We start from the raw sequence: 13,091 nt of genomic DNA on the forward strand, positions 1-13,091 counted from the left end.
GATCTGTTAATAAATGTATTATAACATTCACACAGTGTTCACATTGGGATCTGTAATATATTCTAATGTTTTAAAAGAAGTCACTTCTGCTCAGCAAGGCTGCCTTTATGTGTGCAGCAAGTGAGTGAGTGAAGTGACATTCAGCTAAGTGTGGTGACCCATACTCAGAATTTGTGCTCTGCATTTAACCCATCCGAAATGCACACACACAGAGCAGTGAACACACACACACACTGTGAACACACACCCGGAGCAGTGTTCATCATTTATGCTGCGGCGCCCGGGGAGCAGTTGGGGGTTCGATGCCTTGCTCAAGGGCTCCTCAGTCGTGATATTGAAGGTGGTCTTGAGCAAGGCATCGAACCCCCAACTGTAACAATACACACCTGATTCAAGTCTCAAAAATAGCCCAGAAATATTTTATTAACTTGTTTACTAATCGTGCTTTGTTGGTATATTGTCTGCTAGAATAAAAAAAAAAGTGTTCAGTGTTAAGTATTTTTAATTGTTGATTTGTAATTGACTTTTTTTTTTTTTTTTTTAAAGCAGGACAAAACAGTAAAAGGCAAATTTTGGTAACTGAATTAATGTTGGAAAAAAACTGGCAAAATTAGGTCTACATTGGGGGGTGGGGTTTGAAAATCTGTGTTCAGTATTCAGCCCAGTGTTTCATTTTCTTCGGCTTCGGTCAAGATTTTTCATTTTCGGTGCAACCCTAGTATTAAATACTTCGTACAGAAGCCTTTGTTGGTGATGACTAGTGGTCGACTGATATTGTTTTTTTGACAGCTGATGCCAAACTGTTGGAAAGCAAGGGGGCAAAATAAATGTGTAAAATAAACATACTTATGCTTTAGATGGCAAAATATTTTTTTCACAAATAAATATTTAATAAAAATATAATTAAAAAGTAAACACTGTAACCAACAGGGCACTCAGTATTCTGGGAAGTTTGTGTGTATTGGGAATATTTTTTTCAAGGTAAAACTCATTTAACAAACAGCACACAGAGAAAATAACATGAATATGACAGTGGACAAATGCATAATTTGAATGTTCATTAGTCATTTGAAGATTTGTTTAAATTTTATAAATGCATATTTGCTAAATGCTGATACCAAACGTGAAAGTATTATAATGTTTGCCTTTCTATTCCTAATAATATAAAAGCAATCGTTATAATACTTTGTATATATTAATTCCTTTAACAGCTCTATCTGATTATTAGACAGACGTCTGTCCGTATTACATAGAAATGTTTACTGGTACTGTAAGTGTTAGGACTGAAGCTGATATTAATTTCCACTGACGAGGGCCAGGATTGCTTTTCTGATAGATTTCTACTGGTGTCTTTGCTTTCCATGAATTTTTCAACTCCCTGTCTTCATCTGTTCAATTCCTTTCCCCGTGTCATTCCATTTAATTACACAGAACTTAATTTCTTAACTTATTGATATGGTTTTCTTTCTGACATCTGGTGAAAATTTCAAGTCAACAGCACCTTTAGAAATTTTTGAGAAACATTGTGAAACATTTTGACATGTTCAATACTCATTTCACCCTCTAAAACTACAGCAAAAACAACTAGATTAATTTTAATTTCAAACATTAAACTGTTAAAGAATTAGGTCCTTCAAAGTATCTTGGAGAGGTGAGGTGTCCAAGTCTCAACATCTAACTACTGGGGTGCCTCAGGGCTCGGTTCTTGGACCACTTCTCTTCTCTGTCTACATGGCATCATTAGGTTCTGTCATTCAGAAACATGGCTTTTCATACCACTGCTATGCTGATGACACTCAACTCTACCTCTCATTCCATCCTGATGATCCGACGGTAGCTATTCACATCTCAGCTTGTCTAACTGACATTTCTTCCTGGATGATGGACCATCACCTTCAACTCAACCTTGCCAAGACAGAACTGCTTGTGATTCCAGCAAACCCATCATTTCATCACAATTTCACCATTAATCACCATATGCCTAGATTTATTTAAAAAAACGAAACAAAAAACAACAACACCTTGCTGTACTGCGAGTAAGTGTACTGCGTTAGGCTACCCAAGACTTGTCATAGCCAACCCTAGTCGTTTCACACACACACACACTCACCTCTGGAGCGAGCACAAAGGTCTGCATGAACCTCCTCATGGGCCGGCCGCTGTTGGACAGCTCGCCCATCACCTGCACCACCACCCCGTCCCCCAGCGTCGCATGGGCATCCACGTGCCTGATCTTAGTGTGACACTCACTGAACTGCAGCGACATCACCTTCTTATGGATCTCCTGTGCACACACACACACACACACACACTGCTGTCAATCACTGGTGCTGTGTTCAATGTGTTTAGTCTATACGAACATGATCTCAGCTATAAGCCACATAATAATGCAATGTCAGACCAGACGTGTGCCTGCAATATATCACTATAATGAACATGCATGATATTGTTATCGGGGGCACCTCAAAATACTGTGAACAATAAAAGTGACTTGAATTAAATAATTATAAATAATTTAAAGAATGCAAATTATTTGTGTGCGCTCATGTAAACAAGCGCGGATGATAGCACGTCCACTCTCTGACAGCAGATGATGCTGGTGGAACAACATTACCCTTGAAACCCCATTAACAAAGCAGCTCCAACTTTCTGATTCTGATGTAAAGCTACAAGCAAGCAGTAATTTCAGGAGAAGAATGGTTGAATAAATTGTAGGGCTGTGCGATTGACCGAAATCGCTTTATAGAACAATTTTCCATGGCACTGACCTCCCACAGTATGCCATCCGAACCAATCAGAAAGCAGAATGCCCAAACAGAGTGTGAGAACAGAGCAGACTGGACATACAGACGTAACGCAGGCTCTCACACTCCCTCTGTGGAGCATATGCGGAGAGGTTTTATTGATGTTAAAAAAAACTGCAACATTATACAAATCAGTCTGGCGAGCAAACTAAAAAAAATTACTAGCCAATGGCGATTCAATTGCCAAGGTGTCTGTAGAGGGTGGAAGGGACAGTATGCCTCTTACACATGCAGCCGACTGTCATTACTCTCAGAATATAGATCACCCTAAAATGTCATTTCTGTCATTATTTACTCACTGCCATGTTGTCTCAAACCTGTATTAATTTCTTTCTTGTGCTGAACGCAGAAGATAATTTGAAGAATGTGGGTAACCAAACAGTTTCTGGTCCACATTGACTTTGATTAGTAGCAGAAAAGACTCTGAAAGACCCAGTGGACCAGAAACTGTTCCTCCAAACAGCATTTATATTCAGAAGAAGAAAGAAACTCACTCCGGTTTAAAACCACTTCTGAGTGAGATAATGGCTGAACTATTTAACATTAATAAAACAACAACAGAAAGAGAAGAATCCCTCACTGCTCTTGACTGAAGAAGTTTAACACCGTTGCTTTAGGAATCAGTTTATATACTCTTTTATTTTTATATTTGTATATCTTTGTCATTCTATTATCTTTGTTAAAAAATAAGAAAGATTTTTATCTTTGCCCTCTTTGGTCTAAATATCTGCCAATTCTTTTTATTTGGGACCTTGAAAGGCTCTGTCTTTATAAAAGGGAAATTAGTTTGGCTGTAATGATCAGACAACTTACAAAATACATAAAAATAAAATAAAAACCATTTTTTTCCCTATCGCCCATTCCTACAATCTTCAATCAAATAAAGAACAAATATCTACCAATGGAGTCAAACAAGCTTAATCTAAAGGGAAATCCTTCTCCATTGACAGACACTTGTGTTTCATATCTTCTGTCATGATGTCTCTATAGATACAAAAAATGATTTTCTATTATAGAGACCTACAAATTCTGGAATTAAGATGTTTTTACTTGACAAGCAAAAGGACTGAAGATATTTTTTCTCGTTTTCTATAAAACAATCAAAAAAAATCTGCCAATGGGGAAAAAAAATAAATAATCTTAATTCAAAGGTTTTTATTACACCATTGGCAAAAACGAACTAAATTTGGATATTTTTTTCTGAAACCATTACAATCTATCTTTGGTAATTTTACTTGTCAAGTAAATGCATGTTAATTACAGAATTTGCAGATATTTATACTAGAAAACAGAACAAAATACTAAGGAAGAAAATCATTTTTTCAAAGTGTAATTGAAGAGGAAACATATCAACTGGAAAATGATCATCGTATGTCTCCTTTAAAGCTTTCTGCTCGGTTTAACCTGTTACCCAGCACCCCCCCCCCCCCATTATGGGACTCACAGCTGAAAGTGCTCTAGTTTCCTACTTCAGTGTGTTACAAACATATTTTTGGTGTCTTTAGAAAGAAGACCCTTTGGGCTTCACTTTTTATCAACCAGATTTGATAATGCTCAAAAATATTAAAAGTTATAGACACTGAAGTGCCTTGATTTTTTTTTTACCACATTTAAATATTTTTTAATTTGATATAAAAACGCATGAAATGAGTCCTGGAGCAATCTAGAAAAGTAGTGGGTTGAAAGCCTTATGTCTCATGAGTTTCTATTTCAAATCTGAATAAGATATCATTAAAAATGAGATTCCTGCAAATATTATCTGAGACTTTGTCTACACCCTCTACCCCCCAAATATTAGAAAATATATTTCCCAATAGTATTGAAGGCTTCTACAAACTATTTAGTCAGTAAACATACCACTGCATAGTTTTCTTCAATTATAAAACACTAGACAGAAACTTAGACATAATATAAATGATTTATTTGAGCACTAGAAAAATACAATAAGAATAATTTGAGTAAGAAAAATAAGAATAATAAAAAAAAAGTTTAGTCAGAGGACTCACCGCCTGACCGTACACCGCCTCCTGCGGCTTCCCAGTGCTGTCCTGACCGCCGTGGACATACGAGGAGCTGCGGCCGTAAAACCTGCGGGACACACACACACACACACACAGCGTGAGCCGCGTGCATCGCTGACACCTGCTGCTCGAACCGCTCAACACTCACCTGTGCAGGTAATCTGGAGCTTTATTCAGGAGCGTGTAGTACTGACGCACAAACTCACGTCCTACGAGCAGGGGACTGGGCTTCTCCATCACCATCTCTCACACACACACACACACACACACGCACACACGAGGCACACACTACGACACACACACGTGACACAGAAACAGACCGTGAGAACCTTCATCAGCTCAGTCCAGGGCTCCAGGCTGAGATCTAATTTCTCAATGGTGCGACCAGTCGTTCCAGGGGAAAACAAAAGTCTCTCTGTGGATCAACAACAGACACTAGAGCCCTGCACTTCAGCTCCAGTCCGACGGTCCACAACCTTTTTTACAGCCCTCGAGTCAGGCTTAGGGTTAATTTTCAGGTCATAGTTCAGACGCGGGCTGGGCCTGCTGACTGTTTTTTAGAATTCTCATTACTTTTATATTTTAGACATCCATTATTTAGTGATGAAACAAAATTCCCGCGCTGGTGTAAACAACACGAGACTGTGCTGCTGTGATTGTCACGAGCGACTGACGGTGTTCAGATCAACAATTCTGCGTTCAAGTACACGCAATACACTTAAGCTTGCAAAGCACCGGCCAAAGTTATTAGCATAAATGTGACAGGGGGAAATAGTAAGAAGATATTATAATTATTTACAAATAAACTAGTGTTTTCTGATTCTGTGTCGCAAGGATGATCCTGACTCGTCATCTCCTAATTAGACGTGCCTTTAGAGAGAAATCTTTACGTATTATTATTATTATAATGAAAGAGTTTTTGTTTTCGATTTGTATTTCGTTAAGTAGTCATTTAAAGCTTGCTATAGATGTATTTATCATGTCTGTGAGGAATGTTTTCGCTGAGCTTTGGTTCATTTTTGTGAAGCGCTCCTATTCAAGACGAGATGGCAGAAAGCCTATCATGTGCGTTTATTTTATAAAAGCACAACATTCTGTTGATATTGTGAGTGCACACAAATACAAGTAGACCCTTTGCAGTTACGAATGATGTATTACTCTTACCTTTATGAGCAAAAATGATGGTGTACCGACTGAAAAACACAAGTGATCACGCGGTCATCTCCACGTCCTGAAGCATCTCTACACAAACTACTGGATCTAGTGCACATGTATCTGGGTCTAACGTTAGAACATTGTTATATGCTCCAACTGTTTTATATCTATGGATTTTATTTTAGGCTAGTCGTGATGATTTGAGAAAGCTAAATTGATCAAACATAGGCTCAGTGTCTGCCGCTGACAGCTTGGACATTACTTAAACTAAAACTTATGTTTAACAAACAAAAAATGCTCCAAACGTTTTTCTAACCCAACTTTAAACAATCACTTTGCTATTACATACCAAACTGAACTATTTTAATAGCGGAGACAGTAGTATAGACGGTTTCATCGGGCGCACGCGCCTGGACCCAAGTTATCTTCCGGTCTGTGTTGTGTATATCGGTCTGGCTGCGGTGCCGTCTACAAACGCAGTTAAAGTTACGGTGATGAGTAGACTGAAGTTGGGCTCAGGTGGTTGTGCTGCGGGATGTGTTTCCCATACATTTATTTATTTTTGGAGACTCGCCACAATTTTAAAACTGATCTTTTTTCAAAAAGGCTTCATTGAGTAACGTTACGTTAGTTAAATAATAATAATTCCTTACATTTATATGCTTAAATATCAAAGCGAGGCACAGGTGTTTTTATATCGCTGTATTTCTGAAGGAAGACTTGCGTGTTATATGCCTGATAGCAGCGTGTGAGCGTAGCTCTGCTTCCTTTACAGCTGTTACTGGGGAAACCTCTATTTCTCGCACTTTATGTCTATGCTTTAAAACATCTCCTGCTGGCAAATAATGAATTGCATGCAGTCCGCCTGATCCACGCAGCAAACATTTTGTTTGTTATCAAAGAATATCTACTCTAGAGGGACTTGGCTCTTATTGATTCTATTTGGAAGTCTACCGGAAGTTAAGTTAGGTCCACAAAAGCGCTCATGCGCAGTAACGTTTGTTTATGTTGTTGCAGTTGAAACCGTCTATAAGCTGTTTAGAGAGCGTTTCTCTGTTCAGACCAGACACTAGAGCATCCTTCATTCACACACAGTGAAGATCTGATCAGAATCAGAGTAAAGGGTCAAGTCTGGAAGATTGTGCTGCTCGAGAGAGTCCAGCTGGTTTAGACAAGGCCAGAGATCAAGACCAAACTACAGGAGATGGTCATCTGAGGATCATGTGACCCCAGAGGAGGAACGTCCACAAGACATTGACACATGAGAGAAGAAGCCCTTAAAACTTAATCTATCTTGAGATGTTTTAAGTTTAATTTCCAGCTCAGTGAAGCACTTTAAGCACCTGCACTTTTTCAGTAAGTTACTTTTCTTGTAGAATTGTGCTTCAAATAAAAAAAACTTCATGTTGACCAGATTGATAATTAATCATTTAGGCTACAAGTCAATATTGTCAGTGACTAATAAAAAAAAAGTGATCTTGCAAATATGGAGAGTTAAATATGAGGCTGTCGAAAATGTGGGTGAACCTAAGAAAAGAAGTTAGTCTAGAGCCCTGCAGTCAATCTCACATATTTATTTCTAAACACTGAAAAACACAGAATATGAATGAACACCGAAAAATAGACAGACAGATATTAAAAGGAGGAAAGGTGAATACAGAATCTGGATGGATGAGAAATAGACAGACAGAAGTAAATAACATACAAGGTAGATATTTACAGCAGAATGACTTCCAAAGAAACACAAACAGAATAAGAGCGAATGGACAGACAAGACAGATAGTTGGCGTGAGATCAAAGTAAGTAAATGTGCGTTACGTTACATGCGCGCCGCAGAAGCACATAATAGCGCCGGCGCGTGCTTTAGCTTGATGCTAGCGGCTAACTCACCGTCTGTGACAGGAAAACTGAAACACACACTCCACTGCAGCAAGCGGCAATCGGTCCGCTCCTCTTTACCCGGTAAAACACGAGCCGCGGCACCGAGTCCAAATATACATACACGGACGCAGACGTGACGTGAGCGCGCGCCTGTGACGCAGAAGACTATGGGGTGTGGTTTATGCATTTGATTTGCAAACTAAGCAATCATCGTGTCAATCGTCGCGTACCTTGCCGTGACCAAAGACGTGTGATAAGAAGCGCGACACTTTCGTCGCCCCCCTTCTCGCGTGAGAAGCTACGTGACGTCAAGCGCCTTGTCATCTTTTTTTTTTCCATTTGTGTGCGTGATTTTGTCAAATGTCTTAAGTGCTGTAGTTAAGTGTTTTTTTTTTTTCGTTTTCTTTTTTTGTTCGGAGCAAAAAGAAAGAAAAACTTGCATGTTATAACAATTAGCTCCTCCAAATCCCCAAATATTTCATAATCTTCATAATGCTGACGAAAATATGATGAGTAAAATTTAATTTACACTGCAGTATATCTAATCAATGAACTTACAATGTTATTTAGAAGTGCACATGTAAAACAACAACCAGGAACAACCAATTCACAGCTTTCTTGTAAGCATCATATATAACTAATGGCACCAAGATAAGGACAGTATAAACCAAAAAGACAACATTTGTATAGGTTTAAGTGTTTTGTCCACCAGAAAACATAAATTGAAAAATGGCTTAATGCATTAATAGTTAAATCCAAAGGCCAAATTTGAAATTAACAATGGACCATGGGCCATGAGTAAACACTTCATTCATGTAATGTTTTAATAATTTTGTAGTTTAGAAATTATAAAATTCTATAATATTCATATAAAATTCATATATACACACATTAAATTTTTTTTAATGATTTCTCCAAAGTCTCATTCATAAAACACAAACACATCAAATAGTTAACTCTATTGTCACAGTGTGAACTCAAATAACACACAATTATCCATAAGCAAGCATTCAGTAGCATCTCAGGAAATTATGAACAGGAGCACAGGTGACTGCTTTAAAAATGCATCCTAGCACTGGAGAGAGAGCTGAAAGAATCACACAGTGTAGTACAGTATAGTTACATTACTTTATTACAATTACAGTGTTTTGATTTTATCTCACTTGTGTGCACTGGGCAGGGAGGTTGTCTGCACTGTAAATTATAATGAGTAAACCTTATTTAAAAAAAAAAGCATGCAAACCGATTGCCTTGAAAAAAAACAAGTGAAATAAGAATAGTAATTTGTACTAACAAAGGTTTATTTATAAGTGTTGTAAACGTGTAACTCAGAATTACTATTTTCAACAACTAAATTAAGTACATTATACTATGTACGTATTTCAAACAACTCATTTAAATTTAGCTAAATCAAGAAACATTTCCTGCAACTTGGAATTCCTAAGTTGTATTTACTTGAACAGAAATCTAGTTGACCAATTGCCTTTTAAAAAAAAGTTACCATTAATCTAGTAACTTAATTACTTCAAAAAACTATTACAAATTCATGACAACAATGTTCTATTCTTCACACACATAATTACCCTAAATCAAATGTAGTGACAGTTCAAAGTTAAAGATGACATATTTTTTAACTCGTATTACAAAAATTTTGAAACAAAGCAAAAACAATCTGCTTTTAGTTATGTTAAACAATGGAGGTAGCGGTACAATGATTTTAAATACGGCAATGAGTTGGCCACACAAGTTGCCAATGTTTTTTTTTCTGTCCCAAGTCAAGCATCATATTGTAGGTGTTCTTCACAGTATCAGGGTAACCCACATGTAGCAGTGATGCAAACGTAGCACATGGTGGTCGGGAAGCAAATGTTGGAGGCAAACCCTGGAGACTATTCTTTGCAGTACTACCCTGAACAATGATGGCAGAAGACACTGGGTCAAGATTTGGAGAAGTACTTCATCGTCAGTGATAGTCAGCAAGCCAACAGATACTAGTGCCCAGACTGCATCAGCATCAGACACCTGTATAAAACCAAATAAAAACAATATTAGCAGGGAAATGTGGATGATCAGTTTTCAGTGTTTTCTGTCTTGCATAACATTGGGTTAGTTCACCCAAACTTTAAATTCATGTCATCTTTTACTCACCCATGACTTTTAGTTATATTCAGAACACAAATAAAGACATTTTCAGTTAAATAAATTTCTGTCCTTTAACTGAATGTCTATTTACCCAAAATTTTAGACACTTGATCATATAGCAATTACGTCTCTTTCGAAGATTTGAGCCTCTTTTCCACTGTCAGGCCAAACCATTCTTAATTCTCAATGCATAACCATTCCATTCTGTGCTAATATGGATATGGTTTAATTTTTCACTGTTGGACTGTCAACAGAGCTCTTTTGAATGCAACATAAATGTGTCAGTCGTTGCCTTAGTAATGCAATAGTTAAGATATCGAACCTGATGTAAAAAGCACCCACATTACGAAAGATTAAATATTACTTTTAATTTTAATATTACCTAGTTTACTTAACTCAAATAGCATGTTGCCCAGCTGCAGAGAAACTGGTGGCTAGGCAAAAACAAACGACCAACCCTGAGCTGTGACTACCATCTAGGCTTTCTACAGCACGTTCAGTGTGTTCAGATAAGAGTTCTGGATCAAGAACAGTTCACCAGACCATGCCTAACAGAGTTCAAATGGAAATATAACTGAAACTGCTCCTTGCAATTCATTGAACAGTTTGGCCCAAAAAGTAGATTAATTGGCTCCATTCATATGGATTGATTTGATGGTTTCTTGGGTGTCAGAGATTTGGGATAAATATCTTCATTCGTGTCATGAAGATGCACAGTTTTTTATGGAATAGATTGACAGGAGGGAGATTAAATGGCACATTTTTCATTTTTGATTGAACTAGGTATGTAATCAACATTAATATTTATAAATGTATCTCAGTAATATACCAGCAAATACACAGGCATGTTTTCTAAAATGGTGTCACTAACTATGGGAACTTACCAAGGCGGGTTAGTTGTAGAAGTATCCGGGGGGATCATGAATTAAAACAGGTAGGCATCAGATGGGTGTGTAGTTCTGTCAAATCTGCATTTTTAATTAGTTTAAAAAGAAAAACTAAGTTTAAGAAATGTAAAAATTACAATAGAAACATGTTTTTCAAAGTGTCAATAAAGAAGTCATTGAAGTCAATAAGCGCTGTTTATTTTAAATATTATTAATAAATATAATAAAATTATTCAACATTTAAGGTAGCATCATACATTTTATGGGTTCTAGGATGTGAAGTGTACTCTTAGATATGTGAAAAGAAACACAGTTACAAATACGGAAATACGGTTACAGGTATTCTGGAACTGCAATAAAATATTTGAAATTGCAAATAAAGCATAGCACATAATTGAGTCAAAAACTGCTCTACTGCTGTTGAAATATCTCACCTTTATTATACTGAGGCTGGTGATCACAAGACCGCTGCTCAGAGAAGACAGCTGACACAAGCTTTTTTCCTAAATATGAAAAATAATTCTTCATATAAAATCAAGTTCCACTAATGTTGTGAATTGTAGAACAAGGACACATTAATTTCTTGATATTTGCATTTTTAACAATAGAAATAAATTTTCTATACATCTCTATTTGAGGCATCAGTAATAAAACCAATTCAAAAGCAGCATTTCTTCTGTTACAGTACTCGGTGTTTTTAACACAGCAAATAAATAATTACTGCAAAACAACTAGCTCATTCAGTTTAAACCTTATATGTCTGATCACGTAATGACTATGATTGCATTAAAATGATGAAAATACATTTGTAAACTGAAAAATGACTTTAACCTACAAAGTGGCCAAAGCCTCACAGTGTTATAAAATTATAGAGGAAATTTTGCAAAAGATTACTGTTAACAATTAATAAGTGGCACATATTCTTGCATGTTCTTGAATTGTTCCTCAGAATTTACATGCTTTAATTTTTAACTAGTAAAACATTTTTCAATTTGAGAAATGAAATAAATAAAAAGTCTTTAAAAGTTTTTACATTTACCCAAATGTGCCACAAGTTGTGTATTTCTATAGTTTTTGTTCTAATAGCAGAATAGCAAAGATCGTTGCTCCCTGTTAGCTGACACTGGTGCTGACAAGGAGCTAATGTTAGTCAGTTCAAATTAGCAGCACACAGAAAGATACATCCACACACTATTTTTTTTTTTTACTTACCTTATTATTATTGTGTAGAAGTAATCAATCATTCTTTGTCCAGAGGTGAAATGTAAACAGTCTTTCTACTTCTTAGTTTCAGCAAATTCGACGCAGCTTCAAAACTTGCGCATGCTCACCGTCCTTATTTTTTCTTCTGTTATTTTGTTCCTGTTGCACATTAGCGCACTGCTGCCTCTCACTGGTGAATTAATGTCATCGGTTTTGTTGTAGCTACTTGAATATTTTAAGAAAGAATTACTCATTGCAGCATGTTGTTTTATTTGCCTTAAAATTAGCAAATTTTGTAACTTAATAAAACCTAGTAAGTATAACAACTAAGTAAAGATAACTTATTATATTTAAGGAAGCTAAACTATTGTAGTGTGTGTATTTGTACTGTAGGTTTTGTCATCTGAAGCCAAAGTTTGATATTGATAGATCATGTAAGGGTTTTTGACTGGAGAATTTGATTTTGACATAGAAGTTCGCACAAGTTTGTGGCCTAATGGTTAGAGACTTGGACTACTTACAAGAAGGTATCCGGTTCAAGTCTCTGTGCTGGCAGGAGTTGTAGGTGGGAGTGAGTGAATGAACAGCGCTCTCTTCCACCCTCAATACCCATGACTGAACTCAATACCCTGGCACTGAACCCCCAGTTGCTCCCCAGCGCTGGATCTGTAGCTGCCCACTGCTCCGGGTGTGTGTTCACTTCTCACTGCTGTGTGTGTGCACTTGGATGGGTTAAATGCAGAGCACCAGCTCCAAGGATGGGTTACTTGGTAAATGTCAGGACTTTCACTTTCAAATAGGCCTTGTCCATATAATTTGGCTCTCTCTAGTGGACAAAATGTATATCACAGCTTTTACACTCAGGTTATGTCATCACATGATAATAAAATAAACTGCATAACATAGTTTTTTTTTAGCACTCATTATAAATCACTTTTCAAGCAATATCACCTAAAAATCAATTTTAAATCATGTAAGTCTAATCAGTGACTAACATG

The 13,091-nt window shown here is 36.9% G+C and overlaps 1 protein-coding gene and 1 long non-coding RNA gene across 3 annotated transcripts in view; both read right to left on the bottom strand.

Annotated features, from left to right (window-relative positions):
- The window catches only part of LOC128011743 (ras GTPase-activating protein-binding protein 2), a 22,928-nt gene extending 14,891 nt beyond the window's left edge, over window positions 1-8,037 (bottom strand). The window contains exons 1-4 of one of the 2 annotated variants that reach the window (XM_052594448.1): window positions 7,871-8,037; window positions 4,974-5,113; window positions 4,811-4,892; window positions 2,111-2,284 (exon numbers count right to left, since the gene is read on the bottom strand). In XM_052594448.1, the coding sequence (XP_052450408.1) occupies window positions 2,111-2,284; window positions 4,811-4,892; window positions 4,974-5,068 (351 nt within the window). In that variant the 5' untranslated portion in view covers window positions 5,069-5,113; window positions 7,871-8,037. The remainder of the gene's footprint in view (window positions 1-2,110; window positions 2,285-4,810; window positions 4,893-4,973; window positions 5,114-7,870) is intronic. The other variant, XM_052594449.1, reaches the window with a different exon arrangement.
- Window positions 8,038-8,281: 244 nt separating this feature from the next.
- Window positions 8,282-12,255, bottom strand: LOC128011744 (uncharacterized). The gene is made up of 4 exons (XR_008182642.1): window positions 12,103-12,255; window positions 11,325-11,393; window positions 10,888-10,971; window positions 8,282-9,883 (listed from the first exon to the last, which is right to left on the bottom strand). It is a non-coding gene; the product is annotated as an uncharacterized LOC128011744 (long non-coding RNA).
- Between the last annotated feature and the right edge of the window lie 836 nt (window positions 12,256-13,091).

The sequence above is a fragment of the Carassius gibelio genome, chromosome B23 (genome assembly GCF_023724105.1).
Source record: "Carassius gibelio isolate Cgi1373 ecotype wild population from Czech Republic chromosome B23, carGib1.2-hapl.c, whole genome shotgun sequence".
NCBI lineage: Eukaryota > Metazoa > Chordata > Actinopteri > Cypriniformes > Cyprinidae > Carassius > Carassius gibelio.